Source organism: Anthonomus grandis, chromosome 12 (assembly GCF_022605725.1).
Source record: "Anthonomus grandis grandis chromosome 12, icAntGran1.3, whole genome shotgun sequence".
Classification (NCBI taxonomy): domain Eukaryota; kingdom Metazoa; phylum Arthropoda; class Insecta; order Coleoptera; family Curculionidae; genus Anthonomus; species Anthonomus grandis.
In genome coordinates, this window is record NC_065557.1 from 21561000 (window position 1) to 21578001 (window position 17002).

Sequence of the window (17002 nt, forward strand, 5' to 3'; positions counted from 1 at the left end):
AAAAGCACTAACATTTAATATACCGTATTATGAAAATATAAAATATATAATTCTTTGTGTATGATACGCAACATTGTCGACTCTGGTGATACGTTTACACCAATCGTTTTATATCTTAATCGAGTGAATTTGTTAATCACGCAATAATTACGGCATAACAATAAAAATAGTTCATTGGTAACCAATGTTAATAAGTTTTAATTAACCCTTAACCTTGTGAAACTGGTTTTAAAAAGCATTATTTTTAATTTATCCATAAATTTATTTACCTCAACTCAGGTATATTTTCCTTAGGCTTATCATCCTCTAAGACAAACACCTCATCACATTCTTTCATGACCTCATCTACATATGCAAAAATGTCTTGCACTTTCTTATCGGAACTGAAAACATATAAATCGAAAATTATCAACTAAATTATTAACAATTCAAATATGAAAAAAAGAAGTTTGCTAAGACATCTCAAAAGGTAAAAATAAACTAAACTAGTAGCAAATGTGTTTCTATTGTAGTCTCTTCATGTTATTTTAGTTATTTATCAAATAATTTCTTGTTTGTACGTTAACTATTAGTACTAATACTGTCAGGTTATGTCAAACCCAGCAGAGAGGAAAATTGCTATCTACTTACTTTAATGATGGAGCTGATGTTAATAACTTTAGGCCAGTTGTCACAATGTTGCTAATTGGCACACTACTTGTACTTGGTTTAGATGTAACTGGCTCATTGGGAACCTACAAATTAGTATTTAGTATTGATTATAGCTTAATATACAATTTTATTTTAGCTAAAAAATAACGCAAAAGAAGCAAAATGATTATACTATGTATATAGCCTGTACCAAATAAACTTCGATGCACATTACGGTAACGTGCACCGAAATTTAGATGCCAACCGTATAAATTTTTGGCGGTAACCATTTTTTGATTAAGTTTTAAGCTCTCTAATTTTAAATATTTTAAAATTGAAAATAGTGGTTTGGTACCATTTTTTAGTGTAAAGATGTATTTAAGTGGCAATAATTTAGTTTAAAGAAAAAAATATAAAAATCCAGCACATTGTATATGTTACAATTGATGGTTGAGGTTTTTTTATTACCTCTTACTGGTATTACTTAAAATATTGATACAGTCTCTTACACAATGCTAATTAAACAGTGGGAACCAACTGAAATCCCAAGAAGTGTACTTAAATTATTTAAAGATTATCGATACGACAGATCGGAATATGTTAAGTGTGGTTTACCTCAGGTAACGGTCTTGGTGCTGCTACCCTTTATAATGACCGCTGACGATACAGCTATTTTTTATTCTTCGGACACATGATATGACGCCAAATATAAAAATTTGATCTAAGGAAAATATTTCAACAAAATAGATTCGCCTTAAATCAGTCTAAGACAAAATATTTTTTTTTGTTATTCAACGAGTCTACACCAAAAATATCCAAAATGTCAACTTAAAACGATAAGTTTTAATAAAGTTAGGTAAGTCATAATAACTTAAAAATAATTTATAATTTTAAAAAATGTAAAAACTTTTGATTATTATGGGTTAAATACAGATATAGTGAAACACGTAAAAAATTTCTAATATTTAATTTAACTAAATAAATCAATTGTTGTATAAAGGAAGGCATATATCCTCAATATACAGGGTGTCCAACAACGATAATATTAAAGGGGCTAGTGGAGCAAATCATAAGCACCCAGAAAAACATAAAATGAACTGAATAAAAAGTCGATGGCTTTCGAGATATTGTCACTTTGGTGAAAGTCACCAAAATCCTACTATTGGATCAGATTTTCGATTGTGACGCTTTAAAAATAGATATTTTTTAGATTTTTTTTAGCTTTGCAACACCGAATAGCGATTTTACTGATCAAAAACAAATATTAAACTAAACAGCCAAAACATTTAATAGGACATTCATTCTAAAATGAAGTATTACTTATTATTACCTCAACTTTGACCAAAAAATTTCACGGCAACTTGGTTAATACCTTAAAAAGTTCGCTCATTTAATCTACTGTTAAAATTATCCAATACGTTTTAAAAAGCGGTTTATTGTTATTGCGATAGAGTGAAACAAAAATCTAATCTAGGTACCTTATGAAAAAAATAAAACAAATATATAATTATGTTATGTTCAAAAAATATTTTTATTTAACTTAGAAAAATTTTAAAAGATCAAATAATATGTTCGAACTGTCTACCACCAACGTGAATGCAGGCGTGGCATCTTTTAATAAGTGACCTATTGATCCATCTTGCATTACTGGCAGCATTAAGATATTGGGCTGCGTCATTTATTCGCTACCGTAATTCAGCAATATTATTTATTGGTCTAGCATAAACCTTTTCTTTTATGAAACCGCAGTAAAAAAAATGGGGGTTTAGGTCTGGAGACATGGTAGGCCATCAAATTGGACCAAGACGGCTGATCCATCTGTTGCGGTAAGTTTGGTTTAAATATCGACGAGCGTCATGGGCATGTGCCGGGCAACCACCATTTTGGAACCACATTATTCGGCGACTGGCCAAGAAACATCTTCTAAAATAATTGGTAGATCGTTTTGACAAAAACTTAAATAAGCCTGCCAGTTCATATTTTCTGCTAATTCATATAGGCCCATTAAACGTTCGTTCAAGATACCGGTCCACAAGTTTACTTTAAATCGGTACTGCGACCTTTCTTCTCGAACAGAGTGGAGATTTTCCAACGCATAAGTGTGCAAATTGAGTGTTCATAAAACCACCCTTTTTGAATGTACTCTCATCCGACCACAGTATATTATCTAAAAAATTCGGATCCTCTTGATTTGCTTGCAACATTCTGCGGCAAAATTGTAGGCGTGGTTCGTAGTCTCGAGGAGGTAGGCTTTGCACCCGTTGAACATAATATTGTTCAACGGGTGCAAAGTTGTGGGTGATATTGAAATCGCCTAGTGATGTCGTTTACTACCGATTTCGGTATCCCTGTTTTTCTTTCGATTGCTTATGCCGAAATAGTCAGATGATTTTCAATTTCTTCTAAAATTTAGTCAACATAATACGAGGCCTTCCCTATCGATACAGGAGCATGAGACATCCTGCCTCCGGAATATGAGCGGTAAACATTAATAAATATTCGATAGTTATACGATAGTCAGGATATCGAGCCAAATTTGGATATCCTTCTTGACAAAGATTAGATGCTGCTAGAACATTTCCTCTGCATTTACCATAAATGAAATTCATGTTTTTATACTCTTGGGCGGTATACGGCAACCGCATAATAAATGATTAACCAATAAAGAAACAGCTTACAAAACACAGTCCACAGAAAAAGGAACTCAAAAACAAATCGAAAGCAAAAGGTAACAGAAACTTTAGGATACAATCAAAAAAGTAGTTTAGCCGTTTTTTAAAACCTATTGAGTGATTTTAAAAGTAGATTAAATGAGCCAACTTTATAAGGTATTAGCCAAATTGCCGTACAATTTTTTGGTTCAGTATGAGGGGTCAAAGTTGAGGTATTAAAAACAAAAATAAGTAATAATTCATTTTAGATGTCCTATTAAATGTTTTGACTGTTTAGTTTAATGTTTGTCTTTCTAATCAGTAAAATGGCTAATCAGTGTTGCAAAGCTAAAAAAAAAATCTGAAAAATATCTATTTTTAAGGCGTGACAAAGATCCTCTGGATCAGATTTTTGATTGTTTGATTGAATCTGAGTAGGATTTTGATGCCTTCCACTAAAATGCCAATATCTCGAAAACCATCGATTTTTTTACTAAGGTCATTTTATGTTTTTTTGGGTGCTAATGAGTTGCTCCATCAACCCCTTCAGTATTATCGTTGACTTTCCGGACACCCTGTATAGACAATTATAGGTCAATTTCGATTCTACCAATTTTTACGAAACCGTACGTACAAATCAGCATTGGTGGATCATTTTGAAACAAATAATTTTTTTGATAATAAACAATTTGGTTTTAGGTCAAACAGGTTAACCTCTGATGCAGTAAATATATTTATTGAAATTTTATAAGAGGTTTTACATATGGCAATTCCAAAAAGTGGATACTGGCAAGCTGATTTGGCCTCTGAAGATTGGGAACAAACTCCTTTCATGATGGGTGCGAGATTATGGCAATTTAACGTGATGCCATTTGGGCTGATGCTCCTGCCACTTTGAACGACTAATGGAAATAATTTTAAGGGAACTGTCCTGGAAAACTTGACTGGTTACCTTGATGACATTATTCTCGTACGAAAACCGATAAGACAAAAGTCCAGACTGTCAAAGATTGACCAGTTCCCAAAGATAAGCATGAGCTACGCAGTTTCTTAGGATTATGCACTTACTACCGCTATGTGGTGGGATTTGTCAACATCGCAAAACCATTGACCAAAATGACAGAAGAAGAACGGAAATTCCAATGGTCCCAAGACTGTCAGGAAACTTTTGACCTTTGAAAAGAGGCTCTGACAAGCGCATCTATCTTGAGTTATCCATTACGCAAAAGAAAATTTGTACTGGACACCGACGCTTGCAATGTGGTCATAGGAGTCGTGCTGTCCCAAATTCAGGATAGCCACGAAGAAAAAGTCATTGATTATTTTAGTAAGACGTTGTCCAAGCCATATCGTAACTATTGCGTCAACCGCTGAGAGTTCCTAGCTGTTGTCAAAGCGATGAAGCACTTCTATAAGTACCTCTATGGAAAAAAGTTCATGATGCTATCATATTATGCAGCTTTTAATGGCTTCTTCAGTTTAAAAATCCGGAGGGGGTTAAGTGGCAAGATGGATAGAAAGGCTACAGGAGTTTTCGACTTTGACACTGAACATCGAGCTGGGAGAATCCATGAAAATGTAGATACCCTATCAAGAACACTCTGCTTAGAGGATTGTAACAGAGGAGATCGTCGATGATAATTGGCAAAACGGAGATCTTAAGATAAGAGACCAAGAGGAAGATCCGGATATTCAGATAGTCCTAACCTGGATAAAGGAGGGGAAGAAGCCAACTTGGGAAGAAGTTGTCAGATATTCTTCCAATCTCAAGTCATATAGGCATAATAGAAGTCCGTAATTTTGGAAGATGGACTCTTGAAGCGAAAAATGGTTGACGACGAAGAAGAAGGAAGGCACATCGTTGTGCCTAAATGTCGGATTTCGAAGTTGCCAAAGGAAATCCTGGCCGGCGCGACGTGTTAGGCGGCCACCTTGAACGAACAAAGACCCTGTGAGAAGATTTTATTGGGTTAACAGCAAGGTAAACTTCAAGACTGCTGCGAGAAATGCGTTGTATGTGCGAGAAGTATAATAATAATAATAATAATAATAAGACGTTTATTAGCCACCAATACAAAAAAAGCATAATTACAGAAGGTAATATGATTATATACATGGAATTGAATATTAGAATATTAAACAAAGAGAGCATATTAAAAACAATAGGTTATATAAAGAATTTAGTTAACACAAGTAAGGCAACTAAAAAGCCATGCATTCAGACTTCCAGAAAAGAAGGAAACAACTTCCTGGATTCTGTTAAGGCTTATAATAGAAGAAGTGGGCCGGAGAGAACGCAGATTACTTTGATGCGTCAGTACAACTTTGGAAGTCCCTTTGAAAGGATTGCTATTGACGTTGCAGATTCGTTTCCCATATCAGACGCAGGAAAGTTTGGTTGCTCGTTAGAAACCGATTTTGCCGGTAAGGACTACATCAGTGAGCTGCGTACAAAAATAAAAACCACGAAGACGCTGAGTTGCAGCAAATCCAACCAGAGTTGAATTTGACACTGCTGTGTGACTAAGCATTTTTAAGTGTCGGTTTTCCGTAGAAAGTTCGGAAAAAATTCAAGAGCTGTGTCCATCTAACCCCAGAGTCGGGCAAGCACTCAAGATGAGAACTGATTAAGAGATTGGTAGAAAGACTTTCTACCCGGTTACCAAAAATTCTCTAAAAGAGAAGTTGCTTGCCGAGGATATGAGAAGGCTAGCAATTCCCAAACTCGCATACGGACTGGGTAAGCTAGAATGTAGGATGATTCGCAGCATGTTAGAAGTTTAGTTTTCAAGTCTGCAGGCGTGCAAAATCGGTGCTATTATACTCTTCAACGTCATTATCTGGAGAAAATTGTTAATTGTTATTCCTACAAGAGATCCAGTTGGAACAGGGGAACCTTCTGCCAATATCGACATCCACCATCTTTGGAATTATTTCGGGATGAAATCAGTGTATGATATTGGCAACGCCGCTAATACTAGGTGTTCGTCGTCATTCCGGAGTGAGGCAACCGAAGGTTAACAAATCTTCTGGACAGTGTTCTGCCGAGTGTACAAGGAACCTCGTCGCCGTTGGGAGGACAGTTGTCAGTTGCAGGGCAATTCGGAATATTAGCGCGTATTTAATCGAATATTTAAATCGGACATCAACAGTAGTAAAAAAATACGGTAAAAATAAATATTTCTAGTAGTCGTAAGTAATTGTATTTAGTAATGTATGTAGCTGTGTAAATAAATCAGTTGACTATTTTCGTGCATCTATCGTATAATTCACACCCACAGTAAAAACATTACTAATATACAGTTTTTTATATCAATTTCTAATAAGTCCTTTAAAATACATAATATTTACCTTTTGTGTATTTTCCTGTTCTTCCTCAGTATCAGAATTAAATGTGTAAAATTCTTTGCTTTTCTTCTCCGCCATAGTCGCGGGTTTGGCTCGTTTTGAATCGTAATCATCATCGTCTGACTCAAATCTTTGAAAGAACGTATCTACCTTCTTCGTTATCGAGTCCTTGTGCGACTCGGTTACAACTGGGTTAATCTGCATAACGGAAACAGTAAAAAACTTTGTTTTTTTTTTCAAACAAAATAAATGAAACTCTATATGTAGGTATGTTATGAAAATGTTCATTTTTTTCATGTGTCCACTTATTTTCTGTCACTTCAGCTTTAACAGGAAATTGCAAAAAATGTTGGCATGTCCACTGTCTCCAGCATTTTTTTTTGTTATTGTGTTGAGGTAAGGTATTTATGCTTGTATCTTAATGAAAATCAGTAGAAGAGGAAATATCTAAGGAAATCAGAAATTAAAATTCTAGTCAATACGATGGTTAGCACGAGGACTTCAGAATATTCGGTAAAATCTGTGTTTATATTAATTTTTATATTATTTGTATATATATTTTAAAAGAAAAAAGCGTCATCGGTGGTTTGCAACAATTGGCTAATTTTAATTAAACAAATGACACAAATACGTCATCTCATATTTATGCATGAAACCTAAAGATGACTTATCAATGCAAAATATAAATACCTTACTAACTGACTTTATAACAACTACGAAAATATATAACAAAAGAAAGAAAGAGACACAAACACAATATAGAACATTAGAAACACACTAAGTAAAAAATAAAAAATATAATACCTCATCTCCTGAATCAGAATCAACTAGATCTATATTGGTTGCCGTCGAAGTTGAAGCACAACATTCCTTCATTTGAGTTTTTGATGCTGCACTTTTCTTAGTAGGTCTCTTCTTAGGAGATCTACGATGGCGATGGCACCGGGAACAATCAGATGTATTATCATCTGAAATATAATTACAGAGATAATTAGATAAATACAGTACTGTTGTTTTGTGTTAACCAGAAAAAAAGGTATTAAAATAAAGACAGCATGCCCTCACAATTCATGTTTATGTGGTTCACATTATGGAAGAGTGAATTAATATACTCAATAGTCGTTTTTAAATATTGAAGATATCAAATACACTAGAAAATTACATGATTTAACCGACACTTTATTAAAAAAATATTTTGTATGGCGTTCTTTGAAAACATGTATTACAATCTTAGAACCACTGTTCATTCCTTTTTTGGTCTGTTTGGTTTTTTAAATGCTGTATAATCTTCCACAACTATGAACAACTTAGGTTTTTAAAATATTCTTTAAATAGTATGGTCCTGAAATGTTCATTTTCTGATTTCAATATGAATTCTTTATGAACGGTTTGATAATAAAAACGTGCTATGGCAGAAAGTTATTAGAAATGTTGCAAACGTTACAACATATCCTAAAAAATACATTGATTGAAGTTCTACAGATGTATATTGAATTAGATACACATAGTTAAACATATCATGGGATATATCTCCTTAAGGCACCCGTCAACAATTATTGATGTAAACCCAATGTTTTGCAGGACAATATTGAACTGCCCGCGTGATATTAGTCTGGATTAAAATATTATTGTCAATTTGTCAGATTAATTAGAAAAGAAACTTTCTAACCAACCGACGTCCGTCAAAGAATTTATTAATACAACAATAAGTTTCTTTAAAGATATTTTGAATTAAACAAATATAAATGTCGCGATTCTTGCATAATTAATGTTGGTAGAGGGCATAGCACAATTAGAAAATCATAATTTTTTTGTTCTTTAGGACAGACCAAAAAAATTTAACCCCCAAATATAAGTGCGTGTTTTAGGTGCAACAAATATTGTATATATGTGGACATCACTAAAGACAACAACATCAAAGACCTTTTTGGAGGACCATGTGATCTCTGCAAAAATACGGTCTATAAGGATTGCTCACAATCCAGCGATATACGCGCACTGATGACACACCCTCGTATAGTACTGTTCTTCTGTGAGGACTGCTTGTGCAATATAAAGCAAATGGTGCAAATGTAAGAAAAGATTTCAAGGATCTGTAGCAAAAGTATGGCAGCCTGGAAAAAAGATCAATCAAAGTTGAATTCAAGGTTCGTACTAGGAGGTTTCGAAGGACCTTAAACTGTCCTTTGATAATAGTTCTTGACATTATATTAGACCATGAGATTATTGACAATGAAAGATACTCCATCTTTCGACGTGATAGGATGACGACTTGTCCAAAGAAGTATGACGGTGGTGGTGTCTTTGTAGCAATAAAAAAACAAATATAACCGATTACCACTGCCAAAGATGTTTCATCCCTTCTGACCATTGGACATTTTAAAATTTATTTATGCCACATTTATCTTTCCCTCAAAAAGCAGATATAATTAATGAACATATTAATTATATCTGCTTTTTATCTAAATTATGTTTATATCTGGATAAAGTGAAGAACCACCCAGATGCTAATTTGTGGGGACTTCAACTACTCAACGCCTTCGCTACTCAACTACTCAATACTTGTAAGTAAGGCATACTTTAAACCTTTGAATGTACCACCCAAATAGTGTGAACTTTTGGAGATTTTTTCTCACTATGGTGTTATGCAATTTAATAATATATATATAAGGTAAATAATAGACTACTGGATTCAATTTTTGTGTAACAAAATCGATATTAACAATTTAGGCCAATCTCACCACCGCCTGTTACCAGAAAACATAAACGACCCATCCTTGGAGTTCTTATTTGACTGCTCAAACTCTAACTTAAAAGAGAAAATCAAAATTAAACAATTTAGAAATTTTAAACAACAAGCAAACTACGACAACATTAATAATGAACTTTTTTTATTCGACACTGGCCTTCTATTCTTAGTTTTTTTCAGTTTAAATTAAATTTCTTCAGTTATACAAAATAGGGTACCTCTCAAAAGTGTAAAAAACAGTTCCTTTATATGTTTTGAAAGCCACAAAAAAATTAATAGTAAAAAAAAAATAAAATACACAAAAATAGAAAATGAACAAAAATACAAATTACTACAATACTCTTAAAGAATTATGTTCACAAATCAAAATGTGCGTTTATAATGACTAATATTCATATTTCAACAACATCGAAAATGAAATTCGTAAAAATAGTAAAAAATGTTGGCAATTTGTTTCAAATTAAAAGCCACATGAGAATACTTTAAAAGAAATGAAATTTGAGAACAAGGTAGCATAAAGCGGTGCTGAAACTTTCAAGTTATTTTCAGATTTGTATTTGTCCCAAAGCAATGAGCAAAAAAACTTAATAGCGAACATTGCTTAAATGAGAATAAGTTGCTTTCAAAAGTAATCTTTACGGAAACTAAGGTGCAAAAAGCAGTGGTTTCATATATCTTTGCAGAAAAATGTTCTAGCTCCCTATGATTATCTCTTACATTGTCATTCAACCACTCTCTGTCATTCTCTACCCATTGACAAGCTAGTTAATGATTGTAATAGAATCGTTAAGTTTTATGAAAAGACAATGTGCAAACTTTTAAAATTATAAATCAATGATAACACTGTATTATTCCTATGGGTTTAGTAAGCTACAATTTGCATCAGTAATATGGAACCCTAGATACAAATTAACAGTATTAACAGACCTAAGAAAATCCAGAACACATGTTTGAGGTTTTTATGTTATAAAACTCGTTCACAACAACACATTAGCCCAATCTCATTTTAACTTTCCAGAACTTGAAAAGAGACCTACTATGTCTGACATTTTAACATTATTTAAGATTATTAAGAACTTGTCAAACACTCCAAATATTCTTTTTAAAATTATGTTTAATGTACACGGTCTTTCCCCATATATTGAACCCCCCCCCCTATGCGAAAAGTTAAAAAAAAAATTTTAATACAAAACTTTTGGGGTTTTACTTTAAATTTTTGAATCCGATGTCAAAATTTTGACAGATGATCAGTTTTTTCTTATGGAACATCCTGTATATGACTTCATAGTTAAAAAGAGCCGAATTTTCTGATTTCAAATATATATAGTTTAACTATGTTTTATTAAACCGTTTCGGAAATATCGGAATTCCAAACTTTAAAAAAATAATATATTGAAGATCTTGGTAGGCGCTGCATTGTTATTGTTTGACATTTATTAAAAAACAAATCATTCAGATGACATTGTCATTTCTTGTTTGTTGACCCATAAATGTTAAAAAATGCCGTACAGTGATGAAGAAAAACGTGACATCGTCCGTATATTTTATAAAAATAATAACGCAAATGCCGCCAGAGAGAAATATCGTCGAACCTTTCCTTTACGTGCCATTCCGGCAAAAAATACGTTTAAAAATATAGAACGAGCATTTTGCATCAGGAAAACTCTACGAAGAAAACGTCGGACAGTTCTTGTCGATCCAGAAGAAGAATTACATATTTTGCTATATTACGAAGGTAAGTAAGTTTTTACTAATTTTTGAATACATTTAGATCTACGCTATCATGTTCGGGCCTTTGTCTCCCTCAAATTGCCCATCAAAAATGTTGAATTTCTTTTTAGAACACCCAAATCATTCCATAGAAGATGCCAGAATTTACTTTGATCGATCGGCCAAAAAAAATTATTCAACTTTAAAAAAGTATAAATATTTTGCTTATCGAATATTACCTGTTCAAACTTTAAGTGTAGAGCAAAGAAATAAACGGGTGGAAAGATGCTAGTGCTAAAAGAAGAAGATAATAACTTTTAAAAAAAAATTTTGTGGACCGACGAGTGCACCGCGGGCAATGCGCCGCAAAATGCCCGCGGTTTACAACCGCGGGCATTTACAATCAAAAAAATGTTCGCTTTTGGTTAAGAACAAACCCCCGAATAACAAGGGAAATTAAGTTTCAAGGGCGGCAAACTCTACATGTATGGTGTGGAATTTTAAATGACCAGGTCATAGGACCTATTTTTTATAACGGCAACTTGACGGGAGAGAGATACCTAGAGATGCTTACTTATCAAATTGAAGCTAAACTTGAAGATCTACCCATAAGGCAATACGAGCAAATAGTTTGGCATCAAGATGGTGCCCCACCGCATAATGTGTTACCTGTTTTGAGATTTTTAAATGAAAGATATAACCTGTGGATTGGACTGGGCCAATTCGTTGGCACCTCTTGATTCATTTCTGTGGGGTGCAAAATAAAGTTTACGAACAGAGAACTGAAAATGTCGAGAAGTTCCGCAGAAAAATTATTACCGCGATAGATGATATCAATCAAAATCATAGACAATTTATAAGGAATACAATACACAAAATTGAGCAGGATTATATAAACTGTATTGATAATGCTGGTGGTCATATAGAGCAGTTATAGTTATAATTACGTCTAAATTAAAGTTTAACAATTGTTAAAATAATGCATCCTTGTCAACAAAAAGATATCACCTAAATATCACCTTAGTAATAATAAATCTTCTGTTTTTATTGTTTCTACTCAATTCATTTATCTTAAAAAAAAACGCCAAACAATAACAATGCAGCGCTTACCAAGATCTTCAATATATTATTTTTTTAAAGTTTGGAGCCCGATATTTCCGAAACGGTTTAATAAAACATAGTTAAAGTATATATATTTGAAATCAGAAAATTCGGCTCTTTTTAACTATAAAGTCATATACAGGGTGTTCCATAAGAAAAAACTGATCATCTGTCAATATTTAACGTTTCTAAACGAAAAAAAAAATGTTGACATCGGATTCAAAAATTTAAAGTAAAACCCCAAAAGTTTTGTATTAAATTTTTTTTTTAACTTTTCACATTACCCCTGTATGGGAGGGGAGTCAATATATGGGGAAAGACCCTGTACCTACATGTAGACTTAGAAATCATGATATCTTTTGTATTACATTCTGTAGAACGAATTATTACTAGACCTGCCCTTTGGTAAGAATGGAAAAAGCTGTTAATTTGTATTGTAATGGTTTTAACCTGGATTTCTCAGAGAGGAATTTGTTACAATTTCAAATTAGACTGAAACTTAAGTTCCTAGAACTAGTTAAGTTATGGGTAATTAATTTATGACACTGTAACCCAATGCTGTGTAAAAATAAATTTGATTAAATATTTAGTTAGATATTACTTAAATATGGTTATAGCTTATTGGTTAACTTATAGAAAGTTTAATGATTTTATCTGTTTGTATCCTAAACTTAATAAATAAATAAATAAATAATGTTTATAGAAATTCAAACACCCTGCATCTGAACAAGACCAGCTGCCAAATATATCAACGTAAGGGTAGTAGAATTTAAAGATAACTTTTTTTAGTTTGACACTTTCCCTTATGGAAACCATAGTGCCAGTGGTAATCCAAAATGTGATTTTTTGCGGTGATACTTCTAACATATTTTTTTTGTTGATAATTTTACAATCATCAAGAATTCTAAGAAATTTACTTGCACTAAGTTATTTTTGTGTTATTTTACTGTGTTATTTTTAACCAGGACAGTCTTTTCTTTTGTCATTTTTTAAACTTAATATTAAAAAGGATGGGAAGCTGGTCCGAGTGAGTCCCTTAGAAAGATATTGCATATGAGTTTTTACTACAGTTTGCAAAAAAGTTATATTCATAACCATAACCATTTAACTAATTAAATACATCAATTTCCATTAAAAAAGTGTGTTAATTTTGTTTGTATCTCCGCAAAATACATTTACTTATGATTTATTTCACATGCTACTAAGATAAGAGTCCAGGTACCTATAATAAGCTACCTATAAATACTAGTAAATATATTAATATCTCATCCGTTTTTATGAACTTTAGATCTAAGATATTCACAATGCTCTGTAGAAATTATCCGATATGATTCAGTTCCCATAACATTAAGTTTAATACAAAAAATAAAACCACATTTGTTAAAAACACTGCCATTATGCAAAGCTGGTAACCAAGTATATGAAGATTGCTCAACTCATCAGTTATATTATTGGTCTCAGATAGTTTGATTATTTGAAGTTATCTTCATGTCAAAAGATAATCATCAAATAATCCAAAAAGTCACTAAATTATCTGAAATTAAATATTAAAATTTTAGAATAATCTCTTTAAGTATCATGTTGAGATCTGAATTAGTTTCAGTTCAATAATCTGAGATATCATTCCAAATATTGTTATGAGTCATGGCTATAGTTATAGATCACAAAAATTTTACAAAGAAAACCAGACTAGATACATAACATAAGAAAAAGGTAAATAAATGATTTCATTCTGTTCTCAATAAATTCTTTACTTGAAAAGAGCTGTATATTATAAGAATATCAGCACCTTCTTTCTTTTTATCATAAATGCATCCTTTGCTGAACCAATCAAAGAACAAAAAATCCAACATTTTTAAGCTGATCTGCTTGCAACTAAATTATCTTTAATTATCTGGGTCATTTACGAATAAGCTTATATATCTTAGTTATTTTTCAATAATTTATTTTCTTGCTTTAGAGCCTTGACAGCTATTGATAAGGCTTTATTTTTATTTATTACTTATCTCAGCCTCTAGGTCACTCACAAACTGTTAAAAATCTATCATATCAGAAAATTTTCTTTTCATAAGGCTTAACATTTTTGTAAGATCTAGAAGATTTAGATGATGTAGTGGCACTTATGGCCAAACCAACAAAATCCTAGTCGTTTTTGCATAGCTTGACCTTTTATAATATTTGTACAGCCAATATGAAACTACTGCTGACAAGTACCACTACACATTATTTTGAAGCTGCCTTTTTCCACCCTTTGTACACAAAACATCAGTCTTCCAATTTGAAATTTGCTATAGATAAACTGCAAAATATTATGACTGGTAATAGATGAAACCCACAAATCAGTGAAAAGTTCGACTAATAACTCATACTAAAACACATAATGGAAAGAAAGGAATATGTTACACCAAGTTCTACAGCTAGCTTCCATGAACATTCATGGTTTGCACAAATACTAATAATAAACTTACTTTAATTGGCCTTTTACCCAAGCTGTTTTCAATTTTAGGACAATTTCTGGACTCTCACTAACTGAATGTGTACATTTATATCAACATCTTCATTATTAACAATATATTAAATAAATCCTAAACAATTCCACAGAGTTTATATATTTGAAAAACCCTTTAATATCTATGAGTAATATAAATCTAAAACTAATATAATCTCTTTGAACTAACCTGTAGGTAGGGATGTCTTTCTCTTGGAACCTCCTCTGCCAGCAGAGCTTTTTCTCTTTCTATTTGGACTATTATGTTGAACCAAAAAGTCAAAAAATGTTCTTAAACGTCCAATGTTAAACATATTCTCATCATCAGATGAATCTTCTCTATATTGCGGTCTACCACCATCTCCACCTTTATTCTTAGCATTGCGCGTTTTTGGCATATCTTCTTGCTGAAATATAAAAAAATAATTAGAAAAGAGGTAAAACCAGGATGTGCTTAGGGAGTCTCTAGCATCTTCTGTTATTCTGAGTGGTCTTTATTGAAGTAAAATTTAGTTTAGTACTTGTGCCAGCTAGAAAGATCTGATAAGTTAATTTGAAATGAGTCTAGTATCTATTTCTATGCATCCCAAAGAGTACCCTTTAAAAAAAAAACTCAATTATATATGAGGGTATTAAAGTGTACAATCACTGGCCTCTGGAATGGGATAAGTAGTAGCAAGTTTAGCTGTTCTGTGAAGCTTTATTAATTAAAAAAGCATAATACTTCCTAGAACAGTTTAATAAAGATGTTTGGTAAGTCTAAAATATTTGATGTAGATATTATTTTTTTTAACTCTATTGGATCTTTCAACCTACCTACATTTTAAATTTTATGTATTGTCCATTATTAATAAATTTTTTTTTGGTTGACATAATTTTACTTTGAAATAAAACTTTTTTTTAGTGACTGTATTGCGACATTTTCTTCTTAGCTGTATTATTATACTTTTTTTCTGTATTTTTATATTATTTGATTTGATTTCAACTTAACATTTGAATTACAACTTTGATAATTGCGTCAAAGAAACTAGTCATAGTTAGTTATTCCAGAGACAAAATTTACTCCTTAATACCAATAAGTCACTTACAACCTTGCATTGTCCCTCTAAAAAGTAGTAGTAGTATATATATTACGGTATATAACCAATTTACAAAATAAATATAGTATATAAAATATTCAACAAAATAAGATTTTATATCACAATAAAGCACTTGAAGTATTAGTACTATCATTAAATATCCAGCATAAATAACAGATAACAGGTAACATCAATAAAATTAAATAAAATATAAGGACAACAATGGTTTAAAACAGAGTAACTGCAATAGAAAAAAAGACACACTTTAAGCAAAGTCAAAATATAAAATTATATTGCACTTAAGCAGATTTTAAAACTCTTTGAAGTGAACTCAGAGAACAATAAAACAAATCTATACTGACACTATTTGAGTTAATCATCATTCTACCTATCGCACAGTTTTCACCATACAGTGTACGATGAATTTATGTTAAACTTTTTTTAGACACATTATATATTTAGCATAATAAGGTGACCATATACATGAATTCAACTCAAGTTGACTGTGAAACAATGAAAAATTCAGAAGTTTGATGAAATAAATACTGCTGAAATCATGAGTGTGCCTCTTAATAAAACCCAACATTTTGTAAGCCTTATTACACAGGTTTTCAATATTTTTTGAAAAAGTTAGTCTGCAATCAAAAAGCACCCCAAGATCATGTATCTCTGATACCTTCTCAATAAGTGAACTCATTAGATGGTTCTGATGAAATGGTGGACCAAAACTCCTGGTAAATTGAATATATTTGCATTTTTTAGCATTTAGGACCATTCTATTGTTCTTCCCCATAATTCAAATTTGTGAAGATCAGAACAAAGTTCATGATGTGCCAAGTTACTGTCTATAATTCTAAAAATCTTAACATCATCAGCAAAAAGCAACATATTACAATAATCAAAACAATGAACAACATCATTAATAAAAAGATTAAATAAAAAAGGGGACAGATGGGCACCCTGAGGAACCCCAGAAGTCACTGGAAAAGGACTAGAATAAAAGTTATTTATTTTTACAATCTGTGTTCTTCCAGACAGATATGACTTCAACCAGGCCAAAAGACAACCACCAATGCCACAGAGTGACAACTTTGCAACCAGGAGAGAATGATTAACCCCGTCAAAGCTTAGTTGAGATTATGTTTTTAAATTTCTCTGATAAAAAATCTGTGACAAAACTTTCAAGAACCTTTGCAAAGTGACAAGCCAGAGAAACAGGACAATAGTTTTTCACATCATCCCTCTG

At 32.1% G+C, this 17002-nt stretch overlaps 1 protein-coding gene across 3 annotated transcripts in view; it reads right to left on the reverse strand.

Annotated features, from left to right (window-relative positions):
• Positions 1-17002, reverse strand: part of LOC126742674 (uncharacterized) — a 71652-nt gene that overhangs the window by 17536 nt on the left and 37114 nt on the right. For all 3 annotated transcript variants that reach the window (XM_050449419.1, XM_050449421.1, XM_050449422.1), the window contains exons 2-6: positions 14868-15084; positions 7434-7597; positions 6633-6827; positions 631-734; positions 270-383 (exon numbers count right to left, since the gene is read on the reverse strand). In XM_050449419.1, the coding sequence (XP_050305376.1) occupies positions 270-383; positions 631-734; positions 6633-6827; positions 7434-7597; positions 14868-15084 (794 nt within the window). The remainder of the gene's footprint in view (positions 1-269; positions 384-630; positions 735-6632; positions 6828-7433; positions 7598-14867; positions 15085-17002) is intronic.